Source organism: Salarias fasciatus, chromosome 13 (assembly GCF_902148845.1).
Source record: "Salarias fasciatus chromosome 13, fSalaFa1.1, whole genome shotgun sequence".
NCBI lineage: Eukaryota > Metazoa > Chordata > Actinopteri > Blenniiformes > Blenniidae > Salarias > Salarias fasciatus.
Genome location: NC_043757.1, coordinates 26,696,570 through 26,714,561, shown reverse-complemented (window position 1 = coordinate 26,714,561; position 17,992 = coordinate 26,696,570). Strand labels below are relative to the sequence as shown.

Below are 17,992 nucleotides of genomic sequence, written 5' to 3'. Positions count from 1 at the left end.
TGGTCGTCACAGACCTCAGGGCCGAGAAGAGGGAGGTTCACCTGTTCACAGAAAGGCGGGCCGTCATGGAGAGCTTGTCCAGCTCCAAACCCAGGTAAGCCATGTGCTGAGCTGGGGTGAGCGCGCTCTTGTCTCGGTTCACCATGAACCCCAGGAGCTCGATGTGGCGCAGGACCTGGGTCTTGTGCTCCACAGCCTCCTGATAAGAGGGCGCCATCGCAGGCAGGAACCGACGAGATGGCGCCCAAGAAGGCCGCTCGCCGCTGGGTTTCCTCGAGCGGCAGAGCGAGGCAGGCAGGGCAGGAAGTCCGCTGGCGGTGATGCTGCCAGCCAAGGCAGACGAAGCAGTGCTCATGATGATCTTGCTTGATGAGCGCGGCGCCGCAGGAGCGGCAGGTGAAGGGCCTGATGCCCGTTGGCAACTCTACTCGGGCTGGCGAATCGATGCAGAATCTTGATCCGAAGACTCTTGAGTGGCTTCTTTATGTCTCAAGGGCTGAGGAAGAAGAAGGGAGATGCGACCGCTGCTGGCTCGGGATACACCCTTGGCGAGGGGCGTGGTGCTGTGCCATCACGCAGCGAGGATTGGTGCGTCGAGTTTTCTGTTGTCTCAGTGGCTTGGCTGCGTCAAGAGGAGCACCAATAGCGAAGCCCGTAGGTGGGCTAAGCATATCACGAAGTACAACTTCCAAATCTAGACACAGAATTCAAGTCCACCCCTTTCACACAGCCATTGGTTTACACTTTTACTACGGAATACATATAGAACATGAACTAATCAAATATACATTAAAAACATCTTGCACACAAAAACATGACATTCATGTCATCTACAACTAAAGATACTGGTCTTATCTGCATGCAAATTCAAATGCAGTCGAATTGGATCCAAGTATTTCCAGCATGGATCAATATTCACACTTCTTTCACTTTCTTTAGGGTCGTCCAGTGAAATTTCTTCAAATGAAACAAAACTTAAACTTAAAAAAAATTAGAGAACATTTTCAAAACACTTTCTCATTCATAGTCTCATGACCTTGTTTATTTATTTAATTTATTTAACCTTCATTTAGCCAGGAAAGTCCCGTTGAGATTAAAAACCTCTTTTTCAAGGGAGTCCTGGGGGACTTGGGTCCGAGCCTCAGGGGCGTCACACACCGAAGGGTGTGTCGGACCCTAATGAAATATGAGGATCAGGCCCAGACTGGTTAAAGGAGAAGTTCGGTTTAAACAGCTTTCACATTGTTTATAGAATGAAGTAGAAGATTATACTCACCCAGAAGGCTTTTCTGATCCAAACAGTGCTTCGGGAGAAATTTAGTTCCAAAATCGAATGGCGGACATCTTTATACAGCTAGCAGACGGGGCATAGGTAGTGGCGTGGGCAGACCATGATGAAATATTGATGAAACTAATGAGTTTTTGGACGATTAAAGCCGTTTTAGGAGTGCCGTTACCGATGCCCTGTCTGCTAGCTGTATACGGATGTGCGCCGCTCGATTTTGGATCTAAATTTCTCCTGAAGCACTGTTCGGATCAGAAAACCCTTTTGGGTGAGTATATTGTTGTGCTTCATTCTATAAACAACGTGAAAGCTGTTTAAACCAAACTTCCCTTTCAAAGGGAGATACGGGAGTTTTCCCGATGTGCCGGTCCGTGCTTTTTCTGCCAGCTGCCGGTTTTTCTTTTTTCTTCTAAATGCTGCTGCTTGCTGGTGTTTCAGCTGTCTGATTCTTTGAAAGTGTTCTTTCAGCCAATCAGAGGCCAGTCAGACCAGCAGCATGTGAGGAGGACAATAAGACCATGGGGTTGTTCGGATTAAGAGTGTGTGGAGAAAGGGATGTTTTGCATTTGTGTCTGTGTGGTACCTGTGTTCATGTGTGTTTTTCAAGGACCAGAGAGGACGAGTCAATCAGAGTAAATTTTTCCCCAAACAAACAAACAAACAAAAAACCCTGCTGGTTCTCTTCATACGCCCTGAATATGTTTACATCGTGTCAATATGTTGCAGCAACCTGAGATTGTACAGTAAGTCCCACATGTGCACTGCTGCTGTTTAAAATGCCAAAAAAATAAGTTACTGGGCAGCACTGTCTGGACAGCGGCTTGGTACGGCTGGCAGATGTGGAAGATCACTTTCCCGGTGTTGCTTGGGGACCTGTGTCCCTCTGATGGAGGTTCAGTCTGTGGACATCGTGAGGCTGGTAACAGACTGTCACCTGGTCCTGGTCAAATGCAGAAACACTGTAAACAGTTATTATTGACAAATAAATAATATGCTAAGATTACAGAATCAGTTCACAGCAGATCATCACATTATCACACAACACCACAGCCCTTCACCCTCAGTCAGCCCCGCCTCTTGTTGCTCTCTGGCCCCGCCCCGGTTCTTTCTGTCATGCACATCATTTGTAAACTTTGCAATAGGCCATTATGAAATCAATATTTAAATATATTTCTCTATGTTTCTAATGAAAAGGTGGAGATATCAGCAGTTCTGGTGCTTCAGAAGGTGAACCCAGTGAACCCAGCTCAGAGACACAGGCAAACAGCAGACAGTCATCTATGATGGGTCACAAGAGGGGGCGGGCGGCTCCATCATGTTTTACAGCATTTTGTATTGACTATTATAATTTTTCTACCAAAGTATTTGGTGGATCAACACCTCCACCAAAGGATCATGGCCCGAGAAATGTATGAAGCCCTGTTAAAGGTGCTGTAGGCAGGATTTTGCTAGTCAGTGCTAATTTTTCTGTGTTTTCTTTGGATTAAATGTTAGAGTATCCATTGATAATCCTTTAGGAGTGTAGCATAACTGCACTACAGCGAGGGCGCAGCGTTTCCATCTGTCTGTTCTGAGCTGAAAAGGAATCTCGACAGCTCCAGGTATCTTTGACCAATCAGGAGAGCCCCTGAGGCTCTAACCGTGATTGGTCGAGGGGCGTTCGTCACACGTTCTTGTGGGAGGGGCCTAACTTGCGTAAGGGCGTGATGTCAGAGAAAACAGGACAGGATTGGCTGTGCTGGGTTTCAAATCGCCATCTTAGATGGGTCAAATTGCTATCTTGCTTAGGTAACCCTAAGCAAGATGGCGGAGATGCGAAATCCTGCCTACAGCACCTTTAATGTAGAAGCTATGATCAATGATCAATGCTATTAAAGTGCAATTTAGCTCACAAGTTGAGGTTGCTGTTGGCTTTTGCCGTTATTTGCTGTAGCATATGGTTTGTTAACATGTTTATGAATGTCAGTATAAGCTGGTCTCTAAATAGTTTTGGTTTTTCACTTGAACATAACACCAAAGCATTATTTCAGTAGTGGTGTAGTGGCCGTTGTATTAAGGGTTCATGTTGGTGAGAAGTTTCAGTGGTATGTAGGGAGACAGAAGGACTGGCGTGAACTGCTAATGATTAATTGTGTAGTTTATATCCAGATGTGAAGTGGAAGTGGAAGAAAGCATCCAGCCAAGTAAACAAACCAGCGCGGCTGCCACTGGATATCAGCAGCTCAGCCAGTTCATGGATCTTGTTCAGAAGGAACTTCACATTTCCCATGATCACTGAAGATACCGAAGGCTTGTGTCGCCACTTGCTTGCTAGCTGCTAGGCCGTTAGCGTAGCGCTGGAGTGAGGCTCACAAAATGCAAGTCACATTTTATGTAGTTTTGTTTATTTTGAAGATATTATTTCTGGAAATGAGATTTTTTAATATGAGCCGAAATGGTCAATTATTGCTTCTTATAAGAGCAAAGAAAATCCTGTGGATATGAAACACTTACAGTTATCCAGTGTGGCCAGTTGGAGGCAGTGGCGCCTTGCTTCTTTGTGCAAATGGACCTGTGCCAACTTCCTCATTCTGTTGAGTTTCTGAAATGAGTGACAAAGATTAAACATTTTCATGATATTCTAATGTTTTGAGACATACCTCTACAACAGCTGGCATCAATACAGATTTAAATCACTGGTCTTTATCACCTAAAAATATGTACAACCGGATGGACATAATTAAGATGAACTTTCATTTCTCCATGGGCCCTTGTGGCCTGAACATCCCAATTAAAACATAATCACTTAAAAAAAGGGAAAAAAAAAAAAAAAAAAAGTCAGCCCCTCTGACACAACCACAGCAAGCAGGCGCATGCGGTCAGAACGATTCAAATCAGGTTTCAGCACCATGGCTAGCACCATGGATTTTGCCAGTCATTATGTCAAACCTAATCATAAGCCCAGAGCTGGGCAATATATCGAATCGATTCGATTTTATTTTTTCAATCGATGTGAAAAAATTAAATCTCAACATCGAGTTTAAAGGGATAGTTTGGGATTTTTGACATGAATCTGTATGGCATCCCCGTCAGCAGTGTTGTTCATTCACACAGACTGACCCCTGACAGCGTCCAGTGAGCAGAGGTCCTGTCCGGTTTAGGTCCAGGGGAAAGTAGTCCGGCAAGTTTGCTGGGGTCCCGAAAATAAAGCGTTTTTCTTCTCAAACCAATATGTGTTCAACAGAGTGATATATTTGCATCACAGAACTGTTGTCCACGAAAAAGTCAGACCTCATAAACGCTTGGCACTATTTTCTCTCCCTTCATATCACTCCACGCCGTCTCCAGCTGCAGGCAACGATGCTAACAGCTAGAGCTACAGCTAGCTAGCTCTTTACTAGCGGTAAACAAACCAGCGCAGCTGCCAGCTGACTGTAGTCTGTAGCACAGACTATAGTCAACATTCTCTTACAAATGAGAAGAGTTATAGCTTCTTGCCCCCAGCTGGGGACAGAGAATGCACGATCCTTCCCGGGGTTAAACACTCTCCCCCAGCGATCCCGGCTGGATCTCTCCCGGCACCCCAAGAATCCCACACCGCGCTCGTGTAGACCGTCATAAAAGCACACGCGGCCGCAGTGCTTTTTGCCGTCAAACACGGTCCATTCCTCATCTTTTGCGATAACGAACTCAGCCGAATTATCAGAAAAATAAAAAGGAAAAGGCTGATATGAGGCACAAAATGAAATAAAGAGTGCAAATATGATAAAAAATTAAAATTACACTTAAATTGCGTGTTTTGCCAGTGCTTAAATTTGATCTGTGTGGGATTTGAACCCATTTAAATTTGATCTATGTGGGATTTTTTATAAATTGTTTAGTTTTTCTCCAGTTTTCCTTTTATTTATTTCAGTGCAGTGCCCATGCAAGTGTTCTTGTTAAAATTCCCTCAGTAATAACTATATCGCCTATACAGTTAAATGGTGACGTTTTGGCATTCAATAAAAGATCCTATTTGTAAAAATTCTTTAATTGTGTTTCTTTACACAGAAAAAAAATCAAATAAAATCGTTTATTGGCTTTCAAGCTAAACAAAAAAATCGAGATTACATTTTTTTGGCTATATCGTGTAGCCCTACTGAAGCCTAAGGCAGACTTTAAGATATCAAACTAGAGATAACAATCAAATGACATCCAGTGATGTCGGTTTCAATACAGCTGAGTAGCACAATTCCGACACTCATGTTCATCCTACAGGACAGTCTAAAATGTGCGACATGTAGTTAACACAATGACACAGCAGACACGGCGGTCAAACAGCAGCAAACAACACAGGAAATGCCATACATTTACATTATGGGAATGTTACATGAAACAATGGTTTCATCCAGCAGTGGGCAAAAACCATGACAATAATTCAATGGGGGTGGGGGGGTCCATATTGAATGGTCCAAAATTCCAAAAAAAAAAAAAAAAAAAATCCAAATTTACGATTTACGGTATGTGTGTGGCCTCATTATAGTGCCACCAGCCAAACCTTTCATTCACCTTGCTCCTAATGGGGATGTCCCTCTCGATGGAGAGCAAGGTGAGGTTGGACAGTGTGGCCTCATTCATGCTGCCTGGAGATAGTTTTTAATTAGTTTCATCCTGCTGAAACTCCGCTCAGCATTTGCACTGATGACTGGTGAAGTTTGGTAAATCCCATACAAAATGCTGACGTCGGGGAAAGCCCTTTTCATGTCAAAGAAGTTTGTCAGCGGGACACACGAGGCCTCCTCTGCTCTAAATCTTTTCTTTTTGTGCTCCCGACTTGTGCTTATCCATTTTTAGTGCAAACTTGCTTACAGGCTACACCTCTGGCAAAAGTAAACAACAGACAACATATTTTTTATTTTTTTTTTAAACAACTGTATCCTCATGAACACAGGTGTTATAGAGTCCAACTTTCCTTTCTTCAGCGCACCTCCCCTCCGCCTCATCTCCTGGATCTCTTCCAGTCACTGCCAAATGAGAGAACACCAAATCAATTTAATGAATGGAACAGGATATCTACTTTTATCTGGGAAAAAAAGGACATGAATTAGATTTAGACACTACAATCTACACTCCAACCCCTAGCTATGGTCATGAGCTTCCTCTGTAGGGTGGCTGGGCGCTTTCTTAGAGACAGGGGGAGGAGCTCAGTCAGTCAGCTCGGAGTAGAGCCGCTACTCCTCCACATCGAGAGGAGCCAGCTGAGGAGGCTCGGGCATCTGATGCCTCCTGGACGCCTCCCTGGGGAGGAGTTCTGGGCATGTGTCACTGGGAGGAGACCCTGGGGAAAACCTAGGACACACTGGAGAGACTATGTCTCACATCACCAATAAAACTTTGAGGTTGACCTTGTTTTACCATTGTAAGTACTGGGGCAGTAAAACCTGGGGCAGGTGGAGGGGGTGGTGGGGGGCTGTGTGTGTTTGTGTGTGGGGGGTGTCACTCATCCCAACAGACTCACATGATAACAATGCTTTCTTCATTGGTTGTTGTGCTATTTTCGCCCGTGCCTTTCCATTTTTGAGTGAGAGGCTTGCAGACATGTTTGATCCCTCCCGGTTATTTTTTACCAGTATTTTTTTTTTTCCAGCATGAGAAATACAATGTGTGGCATGAGTGCGTGACAAAACAGGCTTGGCTTTGGGCCAAGTTGGTAAGCGGCTAACAGTCAAGTCGGCCCCTCAACTTGGGGCTGACTTGACTATATCCTGAATCAGTGAAGCTGAATACCTAACGTTCCTTGCCATGAATTAACACAGTCATAAATAGGGAGCATCCAAATAGCTATTAAAAGGCTAAAATGTTATTTTAGCTGAGAATACATAACGGATTTGTTAAAACCTTGTTTTTCAGTATTCCCATAAAAGCAGTGTCTGCTTTAAAGATAGCTTCCTCCGTTGAGACCAATCTAGGGCTAATTATAACATAAGATCAACATTCGTAAACCAGTGTGGATTTTGGTATTACAAGGCCACAGGTGGAGGTGGATTATCATTAAAATATCTTCTTCAACATTAATTCAAGACAAAATATTGTAATACTTACAATGAAATCCCACAAATAAAATAAAGGACAGGGTGCAATTTTAGGTCTTGATGAGACGAACGAGTGAGGATTGGTTTGATCTCTCTGTGACAACCCGATGGACTGTGGCAGCTATTTTACTGTATTTATATAGCGCTAGAAAGCATATTTTGAAAGTGATGGGGTTAATTTTTTCAATTTCATCTAATGTTCATTCATGATGTTTGTGCAAAATTTGGTGAGTTTTGGAGCCCATTATTAAGGGGTCAAATTTGGGTTTTATATCCACGTGGGAAGAATCAAAAGAAACAAAGAAACACTACAATTGCTATAGGGTCTTTGCTCAGTGCCCAAAAAAGGGTCTCTAAACACTAAATACAATGTGATCCTTGAGAGAGGGAAACAACATATACTTATTTAATGACAGTCAAGCCTGACCTGTATTGTGTTTGTGATTCAAACTGAGTTTGCATTGGGCTGAGAAATCTACCACTCATACCTTTGTCTTCCATAACATGCCATACTCACACACCTAAACTACTTCACAGCGAACATCATGCACTGTACAAAATCTGTGGTAAGTGGTGTCTGATTATATTATAATTCAAGACAGAAATGTAAGGGAGTAACTGAAACCTACCAGTAGGTGGCGATGTAGCACTGCATGTTGTCCTGTTGAAACACGCAAATTCTGGCAGTTTGTCCTTTCCAAGACACCATAATTTGTAGGTGTTCTGTCGGGGGTGCCATGTTTCGTTATTCTGTTTGTTTCTACTGTTTAAGGTAAGCAGTACTACTGGCAGCTTAATTATCAAGATAACCTTACACTCATTCACTGACAGTCAATACTGGCCTCTATTGTGTTTGTGATTAGGGGTCAAGTTTGGGGCTGACTTGACTATATCGCGATATGGACCCATGTATTTTGCATCCACAGCGTCTCCTCAACCAGGAACTGGAGATGGCTCTCTGGATCCTCGTGTCTTAGCATCCCTCATCCTGGTACAAACAGCTTGTCTATGTGAAATTTGCCCACAACACCTGGGAGTGGGCTCATAAGATGTTGCTGAAGTCTGGCTCATCCTACAAGTTGGCGGCTGATCAGTGTTACTCCACTGCTCCCATCTACCGAGTGGGTCAGCGGGTCTGGCTTTCCATGCGGACCCCCCCATTGGGTCCTCCTCCTGTAAGTTGACTCCTTTATTCACTGGTCCATTCCCCATCACCAGAGTTATTCATGAGCCTCCTGGAGGTTATGGCTTCCCAGGAACTTGAGGATCCACCCAAGATTTCACGTGAGCCATATCAAGCCAATTTCCCATCTGGTCAAATATGCAGACGAAACGGTCCTCCTGTCTCTGCTGACAGGACTGTCCCAGTCCCACAGCCCAGTCCTCCAGGAGTTCTTGGATTGGTGTGATGATTCTCGTTTGGAGCTGAACATAAAAAAATCAAGGAGATGGTAGTGACCTTCTCCAACAGGCAGATGGCGCTGGCTACAGCTGTCACCACCACCATCCATGGTCTGCCTGTTGAGCTGGCAAAGGAGGACAAATGTCTGGGTACTGTTGGGGTTTACGATTGGTAATTGGGAATAAATTACTAAAGTGTTGATTACTTTAGGTAATTTAGTTACTTATTAATTTGAGTAAATTTTGATTTACCAATTAATAATTGCAGGCCATTAACAGTGGATCACCACTAACAATCAATTACGGCGTAATAAACTGTTTAAAGTGAAGCACCAAGTAATTTAACCCAACATCAATTATTATTAATCAGAATAAATGGTTATTTATTCATTAATAATGTAAATAATCAGCTATTTGGGAATGGAGTAGACCACAGAGTGATTTAACCATTAACTTATTGATTAACAAGGTGTTATTAATTAATCAATAATGCCACAAATTACCAATTACTGGAAATGGGTAAATTACAGAAAATGAGCTGAATGAAGTTGTGAATTATGCATTAAATAAACCTGTGGGTTATTTAATTAATAATTCCGGGGCACCACCTCGTCAGAGGAACATTCATTACCAATTTTCAGTCTCAAAGATGGAAAAAAAATTTAAACTGGATGTTAATCTTTGGATAAACAACCGTTAAATTATCAGAGAAGGTGTGAGATCACGCATAGACTGTTACAACCATGGGCATTTGTCACAAGACCACCAAAAAGAGAAGCATGAATCGTTCAGTTCAGTTAATGAGCGTTTATTAACAATGTCTATTACTAATTAACACATAATCAACAAAACAAAACATTCAAACTTGCAAGTTGTGTGTGTGTGTGTGTGTGTGTGTGTGTGTGAGAGAGAGAGAGAGCGTCTGGAGAGGCACAGGAAGGGGCGTTAACCCGTTCGGAGCGTGGCCCGATGGGGTCGGCTGTGTGGTCCCTCTTCCTGGAGGAAGAGGAGGTGTGTGTGAGTGTGGGTGTGAGCGTGGGTGTGTGTGTGTGTGGCGGAGCGGCCACCCGAAGCGACAGGAGTCAATCCTGAGTCACTCATGAAGTAGGCGTGACTCGGGTCACGCTCGGGTGTTCGTGAATGTCCGGATCGCTGATGAGTCGCTGACGGACGTGGGTGTCCGCATGCGGGGTAGAGAGAGAGAGAGAGAGAGAGAGGATGAGAGAGAGGGGGAGTCTCTCGGAGTCCCGGGTCTGGGCTCCGCGAACAGAGTGAGAGCGTTGCGACGGTCCCTGTCCGGCTTCCCCGGGAGGGGCAGCGGGGAGGGGCGGAGTGAGAGAGTGAGAGAGAGCGAGGGGGGAGCGAGCGGGCGGGAGAGTGGCGCGCGTGCGTGCTCTCGACTCGAGGTCTACCGCGTTGTTCAATTTACTACTCTAGGGTTAGTAAAGAGGAAAGGCAGAGAAAGATGAGCCTGTCTTCCTATCTCACATGCACAGATGCACGGCTAGCCGGCATCTTGCGGGTCTGATCTGTGAGGAGGAAGCGCGTGCTCGTGAACGTGCGCATGGGAGCACACAAGGAGAAAGAGAGAGAGATGAAGAAAGGAAGGAACAGTGCATATATCATGAACGGCTTCAGTCCTGGTTCACAATAAAAACACACAAGCATTGAATCACCCCCACTATCTATGCTGTCTGCCCAGGCACGAACCTCTGTGTGATGAGGGATTTTAAGCAGCGGCTCTCCGCCGCTGTGCGTGTCCTGTCCATTGATGAGGTGAGTTCGGCGGGGAGATCAAAGCCTTCGCTCTGATCTCGGTCGGGTTCTGTTGCGTCCAACAGAACCTCGGGCTCTTGGAGAGGTCCACGTGGAAGAAAAAGAGGCGTCCGGTTCTCCGGTCCGAGCCCTCAGTTGGTTCTTGGTCGGCTGCAGGGGGAGGAGAACGGAGGAGAGCTGAGCCATAGCGGTGCGGTCCGGCTGGTGTCTTCGGTCCGCTCCAGGGGAGTCCCTGCCATTCTGCTCCGCTGGGAGAAGGTGCTTCACCCGTGAAGAAAAGCTGGTCCCAAAAGTCCTGGCCAGCGGGTCCGTTCGGTACCGGGTATAATCCGTTGGAGAGACGGCTGTGCGCCCTTCCTGGATAAAATTCCTTGAGAGAACTGAAGATGGAGGGCGGGATCTCAACTTTTGAGTGGCGGTCGCTCAGCCAATCAGAAGGCAATCTGAGTCCACTCTTCCTCACTCTGGGGGGGAGCCTCATGAGCACCCTCGTGAGGTTGGCAGTGGTATTGCACCCTTATCTGGTTTCTTTGTTCTGTGAAGAGAGATAAGTGGCCATTGCATGAGGGTGTCTTTGTTCTGAGCACATGGTGGAAGAGATGGGCAGCCATTTCAGGTTCTGGGGGACAAGATGGCAGTGGCCTCCTGCTGAGAGGAAGAAGTTTCTCTCTTTGTTCTAGAGAGCTTCAAAGTCTGCTGCGTCTCCACCACAGCGGGGGTCATGTCTCCTTCATGACGGGGGGACAGTATTCGCAGACAACATGACTCCGGGTCATGCCTTGAAGGGCCTGTGGCCTGCTGAAAAGGCCTGGGTTCTTCACATTAATATTTCCATTAATGCGTCCCCAACAGTACCATCTTCGACAGACAGCTGAAATTCTCCTCTAACACAGAGGAGATTATCAGGAATGTCACCAGAGACAGTACCTCCTGAGGAAGCTCAATTCTTTTGGAGTAACTCTGAACATTCTCCGAACATTCTACTACTCCTTCATAGAGAGCACCATCACCTTCTCTATCACCTGCTGGCTCTACTCCATCAGCCTCCAGAACAGAAACCGTCTGCAGAGGACTGTCACTGTCTGCTCTAAAATCATAGGACTGCCTCTCAGAAGCCTGCCTGCAGTGTCTGAACATTTAACATACAGACTGGCAAACCGGATCATCAATGACCCCTCACATGCTCTCTTCTCTGCTTTTGAGTCGCCCAGAGGAGCCCAAGAACATCCTTGACCCGCAACTCATCTGGTGTCGACAATAGATGGTGGGGTTGGGGGTTCTGTCAGGGCTGCCCCTGAGCCTGCAGTTCCTCCCTGAGTCCTCTGTGTTCCCTCTTCACCTCACCTCCTTGTGTCAATTTTCCTATTACTCTATCAGGGCTCGTCTCCTCCGCCTCCCATGTCAATGTAAGCTTCCTGGTTTGTCTTTCCCATTGCCAGATGTCCGTGCTCATAGCTGTCTTCCAGTGTTCTCTGTGTGTTTTCCCCATGTTCGTTTCTGTTGTTCTGACTCACTTTTCGTCTCCTAACGGTGTCTCTGCCTATGTCCCTTCAGATTTGTTTGATTGGTTTGGAGGAATAATAAACTGTTTCAAATGCACCCTCTGTGTTCCAGGTCTGCTTTTGAGTCCTTGCTTTCATGGCACACTTGACTAGTCAGTATATCGATATCAGATTTTTACGTTTTTCACGTCCGGCAGCCCGCCCACCACGATGCGGGGAGCGACCAGCCGGCCAGCCACGGCTGAGCTGCCGGTGGGGGACTTCACTCAGGAGACCAGCTGGGCTCAGCAGTTGGCTGGATCCCGGTGATTAAGCTGGTTACACCAGTCGTGGCCGCGCCCTGCGGTACTTGCCTGTGCGTCTCACTGAAATGTCTTAGTTTAAAAGAGTGGCGGGGGACATGAAAAAACTGTGCAAAGCAGTGCTCTTGGACACAATTCAATAGATTAATTTACATGACTCATCGCACAAATTGCCATGAAACTGGGTTGTCTTTTCTATGTGCCTTATAATGCGGTACGCCCTATATATGAAAAAAGTTTTTAAAAAAGCCATTCATTGACGGTGCGCCTTATACTGCAGAAAATACAGCAATACAATTTTTGAGGAAATTCTTCAAATTGCATGTGTCTTGAATACGATGGTCTCATTAATCTCAGTTTGTAGAGGACCAATTTTGTTCCTTCTTCTAATAGTGTTTTAGATGTAATTGATGATTCATGTCTATTTCAATTTAAAATTCCTGTAACATAATATGACATAACATAACACAAAAGTGTTCTCTGAACTACGAAACAAGAGAGTCTAAATGACTTGGAACTCATCACAGCAGCAGATGTATGTCACAATAATCTTGTGTGAAGCTGATGGAGGAAACAAACACTGATGAACAGAGCTGCAGTCAGAGGAGGACGGACTGGAAATTCAACGTCACACTGAGGAAGTGAAAGTTAAAGCCAGAGCTACAGTTCAGACACGTCTCTGAGTTTCTCTGCAAGAAATCTAACCTGAGTTCATCTGGACTTTCACAGACACTGACTCCAACACTGGTGAGTACAGCTGATCACACTGATACTGACTCTCAGGAAAATGATGAAGAAGATGAACAAATGTCCGCTTTTGTCCAGACAGATCCAATTTTCACCTACTTTTCAGGGTGTGAGTGACTAAAACCAATATATGCAAGCTGTGAATGCAATATAATGATGATGAACACAAAAGAGTAAATGAACAGAGATGATGTTTTTGATGATTATTTGAAGAAATTAGTTGGATTTTTGAGAATGTTTGTCCGTATTTATAATGTTCACTGTATGTGATGTGCAAAGCTTGACAGATATTTAACATTCTTGTGTGATTATTGCAAACTTGAAAAAGTATTAGATATAAAATATATTGATCAGAGTTCAGTCTGAAAACAAGTCATGTTCAAAACTTTCCATCCACTCACACATATATTTAAGACTTCACTAACAGGTTCTATAAAAGGCACTAATGAATTTCAGCTTGGGTGTGTCAACAGGGTGAACAATGACCTGCAGCTTCAGCTCCCAGCCTGACATTAAAGGAATACTCTGACGATTTTGGACCTACGCCCTCTCCCTATCATTGACAAAGTTGGACAAGCTCATAAATACCTTTTTTGTGTCTCAACATCCAGTGCCTGGTTCCCAGCTGTTAGCATCGTAGTTAGCTTAGCTCAATTGCTGGAAGTCAATAGGAATCAGAGCCGGACTGATGAAAGTGGATTAAATACTCCTTACAGTGGTCCACGGGATGGTGTATTAGCACGTGAAGTAAATCCGAATGGTTATAAAACATTTTAAAAGACGTGTTTTCTTTTCAACCCGTTAAAATAACATTTTGATACACACAGATCTGCACAAGCATAGTGCTGCGCAGAAGGATATACCGGCGCACAGCAGCTTAAGTCTATGGCTTCTACTGCTGTGCTCCGGTATATCCTTCCGCGGAGCACTGTGCATGCGCAGGTCTGTGTGGAGAGACCTACACAGGTCCCAAGTGTCCCGCAGGTCCCAAGTGGGTCAGGTCCCAAGCCAGACAGGTATGAGCTTGTGTAACTTTGTCAATGATGGGGATAGGGCGTGGGTCAAAAATCTACGGAGTATTCCTTTAATGTACCATCCAGTATGTGTAGAGATCAGTGATTGACTCCAGTCAGATAAAGTAATGTGAAACAGTGGAATTGTTGTCAATGAAAGTATTTAACAGTCTCTTCAATCAATGTTGTCCTCAGTGTGTGAAGATGTCTGCTGCCAGCAATCTGCGCTCTGAAGATCAGTTTCGGTGCTCCATCTGTCTGGAAGTGTTCACTGATCCAGTCTCCACACCATGTGGACATAACTTCTGCAACGAGTGCATCACTCAGCACTGGAACACTAAGTATATAAGTGACTGTCCCCTGTGTAAAGAGGTTTTCTTCAATAAACCTCGGCTGAAGGTCAACACTTTGCTCTCTGAGATGGTTTCTCAGTTCAGACTTGAAGCTGAACTCAAAGCCAGCAGCAGCTCAGAGCAACAAGCTGCCAAACCAGGAGAAGTTCCCTGTGACGTCTGCACTGGAACCAAAGTGAAGGCCCTCAAGTCCTGCCTGGTGTGCCTGGTCTCCTACTGTCAGACTCATCTGGAGCCTCATCTGACAGTGTCAGGCCTGAAGAAACATCAGCTGATGGAGCCTGTGGAGAACCTGGAAGGCAGGATGTGTCTGAAGCACCATCAACCTCTGGAGCTGTTCTGTCAGAGAGAGCAGACATGTGTCTGCATACTGTGCACTGTTTTAGAGCACAGGAACCACGAGTTTGTTCCCCTGAGTGAAGAATGTGAAGGAAAGAAGAAGGAGCTGAGGAAGACAGAGGCTGAGATGCAGCAGATGATCCAGGAGAGACGAGTGAAGATCAAGGAGATCAGAGAGTGTGTGAAGATGAGTAAAGCTGCTGCAGACAGAGAGAAAGCAGAAGGTGTTGAGGTGTTCACTGCTCTGAAGGAGTGTGTTGAGAGAGGCCTGAAGCAGCTGATGGAGAGGATGGAGGAGGAAGAGGAAGCCAGAGAGAAACAGGCTGAAGGTCTCATCAGAGATCTGGAAGAGGAGATCTGTGAGCTGATGAAGAGGAGCTCAGAGGTGGAGCAGCTCTTCCTCTCTGAAGACCACCTCCACCTCCTCCAAGGATTCGCTTCCCTGAAAGCTGCTCCACCCACCAAGGACTGGACACAGGTCAGCGTCCGTCCATCATATGAGGGGACTGTGGTGAGAGCTGTGGCTCAGCTGGAGGAGACTCTCAGCAAAGAGATGAAGAAGCTGTTTGAGGCTGATCTGAAGAGGAAGCAGCAGTTTGCAGTGGATGTGACTCTTGATCCTGATACAGCTCATCCTGATCTCATCCTGTCTGATGATGGAAAACAAGTGAATCATGGTGATGTGGAGAAGAATCTTCCAGACAACCCAGAGAGATTTGATTATTGTGTGTGTGTTTTAGGAAAACAGAGTTTCTCTTCAGGTAAATTTTACTTTGAGGTTCAGGTTAAAGGAAAGACTGAATGGACTTTAGGAGTGAGCAAAGAGTCCATCAGCAGGAAGGGAGAGTTCACAGTCACCCCTGATGACGGTTTCTGGGTCATATGGCTGAGAAATGGAAATGAATACTCAGCTCTTCAAGGCTCTGCAATGTCTCTGTCTCTGAGTTCTGCTCCTGAGAAGGTAGGGGTGTTTGTGGATTATGAGGAGGGTCTGGTCTCTTTTTATGATGTAGCTGCTGCAGCTCTGATCTACTCCTTCACTGGCTGCTGCTTCACTGACAAACTCCTCCCATACTTCAGTCCATGTTTTAATGACAGCGGTAAAAACTCTGCTCCTCTGATCATCTGTCCTGTCAATCAAACTGTCTGATGAGGAAGATTCACCAACAATTAATGAGCTTGTTGGAAAGTAAAAGATTGACTCTGATTTATTTGATCAAATCCAGATGTTCAATGTACTTAGATCTCGGGTTCTTCTCTTCAGTCTTTGATTATCGGACCATTGTTTAAATTAATCCAGACCAATCAGGCATGGTGTCTACTTCCCAAAAATGAAGTGCTGAAGCTGCCCTGACCCACTGAGACAGCCTTGAGCCCTCGCCCTCGCACTCACCCCAGCCACAGCCCATCCTGCTTCTCTTCTGGTCCAGGAGAATCTGGGTCCAGCCACTCCCCACCTGGCATTTCCTTCCTGCTTCTCTGGGTTCTCCAGAGATTGTTGGAAATTACTGAATCAATGCAATTTGCATTTTGAACTGCTACCGGATTCATGCCCTACTGATCACTCCCCATCTACCGGGGCGTTCCAAAGCTTGGGCCACAGCATAGTGGCACTGCCATTCTGCCCGGTGTGATGGGTACTCACCCAGGCTTTCCATAAGGTTTCACCCATTTACGAAGCAGCTTGGTTGCTGGGGAATCAGTGTTTGTGCAACTACGTGGTGGGGTTCTGCACCCTCACTGCTGACAGCAACAGGAACCCGGACACTCTTATGTATATATTTCTTAATGGACTCTCTGAGCACAGCAACGACACCTTGAGTCAGTTGGAACTTCTGGAATATTTAGAACACAACATCACTGCTGCACCCAGGATGGATGGCTTCATGATCTGGATAGAGGGACCCCAAGCTACTGGGATGCCCAGGGGATTACCATCTTAACAGCTCATTCCAGAGTTTCTTCATTCCAGAGGTCCTGGTGTCCCCAAGCATGACCTGGCACCTCGGAGGGGCCGGCTCCTCTCAACATATCAATGGAAGAGCCCATGCAGGTGGGCCCAGTCCATTTCTCCCCTGAGGAGCATGAGTGGCATCTCAAGGAGCCCCCTTGTCTGTACTGCAGTCATTCAGGACACAGACTTGCTGCCGGTCCCACTAAGGGTGTGGCTTTATGGAAACTCCAAGTGGGTCATGCCAGTTTCTCTCCAAGTCTTCTTTGGTCCCTGTCATCAGTAACCCTGTTCTCTGCCCTTTTTTGTTTAACCTTCATCAGGTGGTGATCATTGACTCTGGGGCTGATGCTGACCTCATGGACCAGTTACTGGTGGATCAGCTCCAGTTGGGGGAGTTGTCTCACTCTGCTTCCCTTTTCAGGTTGTAGCACTTAATAGAAATAGATAGAAAGAGAATGCAGCTCGGCCATGAAACGGCCGAGCCAATCAGCATTGCCGCTTTTTGTTTTCAAATTTTTTTGGCAAATTCCAGCGGCTAAACCGGAAGTGTCGTCATCACTGAGCGTAGCGGAGATGACGGACTTTAACCATCGTCTGAAAGCTGCAATAAGTAAAGTTACAGCCAAAATACCAAGTATTACAACAATCAAGCAAGAGCCAGAGTCTGCGTCTGGTGAGTTTCTAACAGAAAAAGACATTTTCGCGTGTCTTTGCGTGTAGAGAAGCTAGAGCTAAAGAGCTAAAGCTAACTCTTAGAGAGTCTAATGCATTTTGGTGATGTATTTGTATTGAAGCGCTGATTGGCTGAAGTGCATTGTCAGTCAAAGGAGTAACCAACGCCCCCTGCACGGACTTTGCATTGGCTTGTCCCCAGACCCACCCCAGCTACTAAATCCAAATGTGGATGTGGAGTGGGCGGGGCTGGTTCACGAGGCTACCACACCTCTACCCATCCCCTCATTTTGGGAATCCCGTGGCTAAGGAAACAAAACCCCCAGATGAACTAGTCCAGCAGTGGCACTCAGTCCTGGAGTGCCACCTGTCGATGTAAATGTCTCAAAGCTTCAACCTGTTCCATCTGTGTCTGTCAAGCCCTGTTCCCAGGCATCCCCAGTCATGGGGTCCCGAATTCCTGCTTTGGTGCCGCTTGTCCAATCAGCTACCATCCGGTCAGCCCCTTCCTGTCAGCCCTACTTCAGCAGCTCCAAGGGGAACAACTGATGCAACAATGACCTTGAAGACTTTGAGGATATCAATTACTTTTTAGACT

At 45.8% G+C, this 17,992-nt stretch overlaps 1 protein-coding gene across 1 annotated transcript; it reads left to right on the top strand.

Moving 5' to 3' along the window:
• Positions 1-12,982: 12,982 nt before the first annotated feature.
• On the top strand, positions 12,983-17,294 carry LOC115399740 (E3 ubiquitin-protein ligase TRIM21-like). The gene is made up of 2 exons (XM_030107283.1): positions 12,983-13,063; positions 14,272-17,294. The coding sequence occupies exon 2, from the start codon at positions 14,281-14,283 to the stop codon at positions 15,916-15,918; it is 1,638 nt and encodes a 545-aa protein (XP_029963143.1). The 5' UTR covers positions 12,983-13,063; positions 14,272-14,280; the 3' UTR covers positions 15,919-17,294.
• Positions 17,295-17,992: the final 698 nt, after the last annotated feature.

Coding starts and splice junctions, on each gene's coding strand:
- LOC115399740 (XM_030107283.1), top strand. CDS start 14,281: ATGTCTGCTGCCAGCAATCTGCGCTCTGAAGATCAGTTTCGGTGCTCC.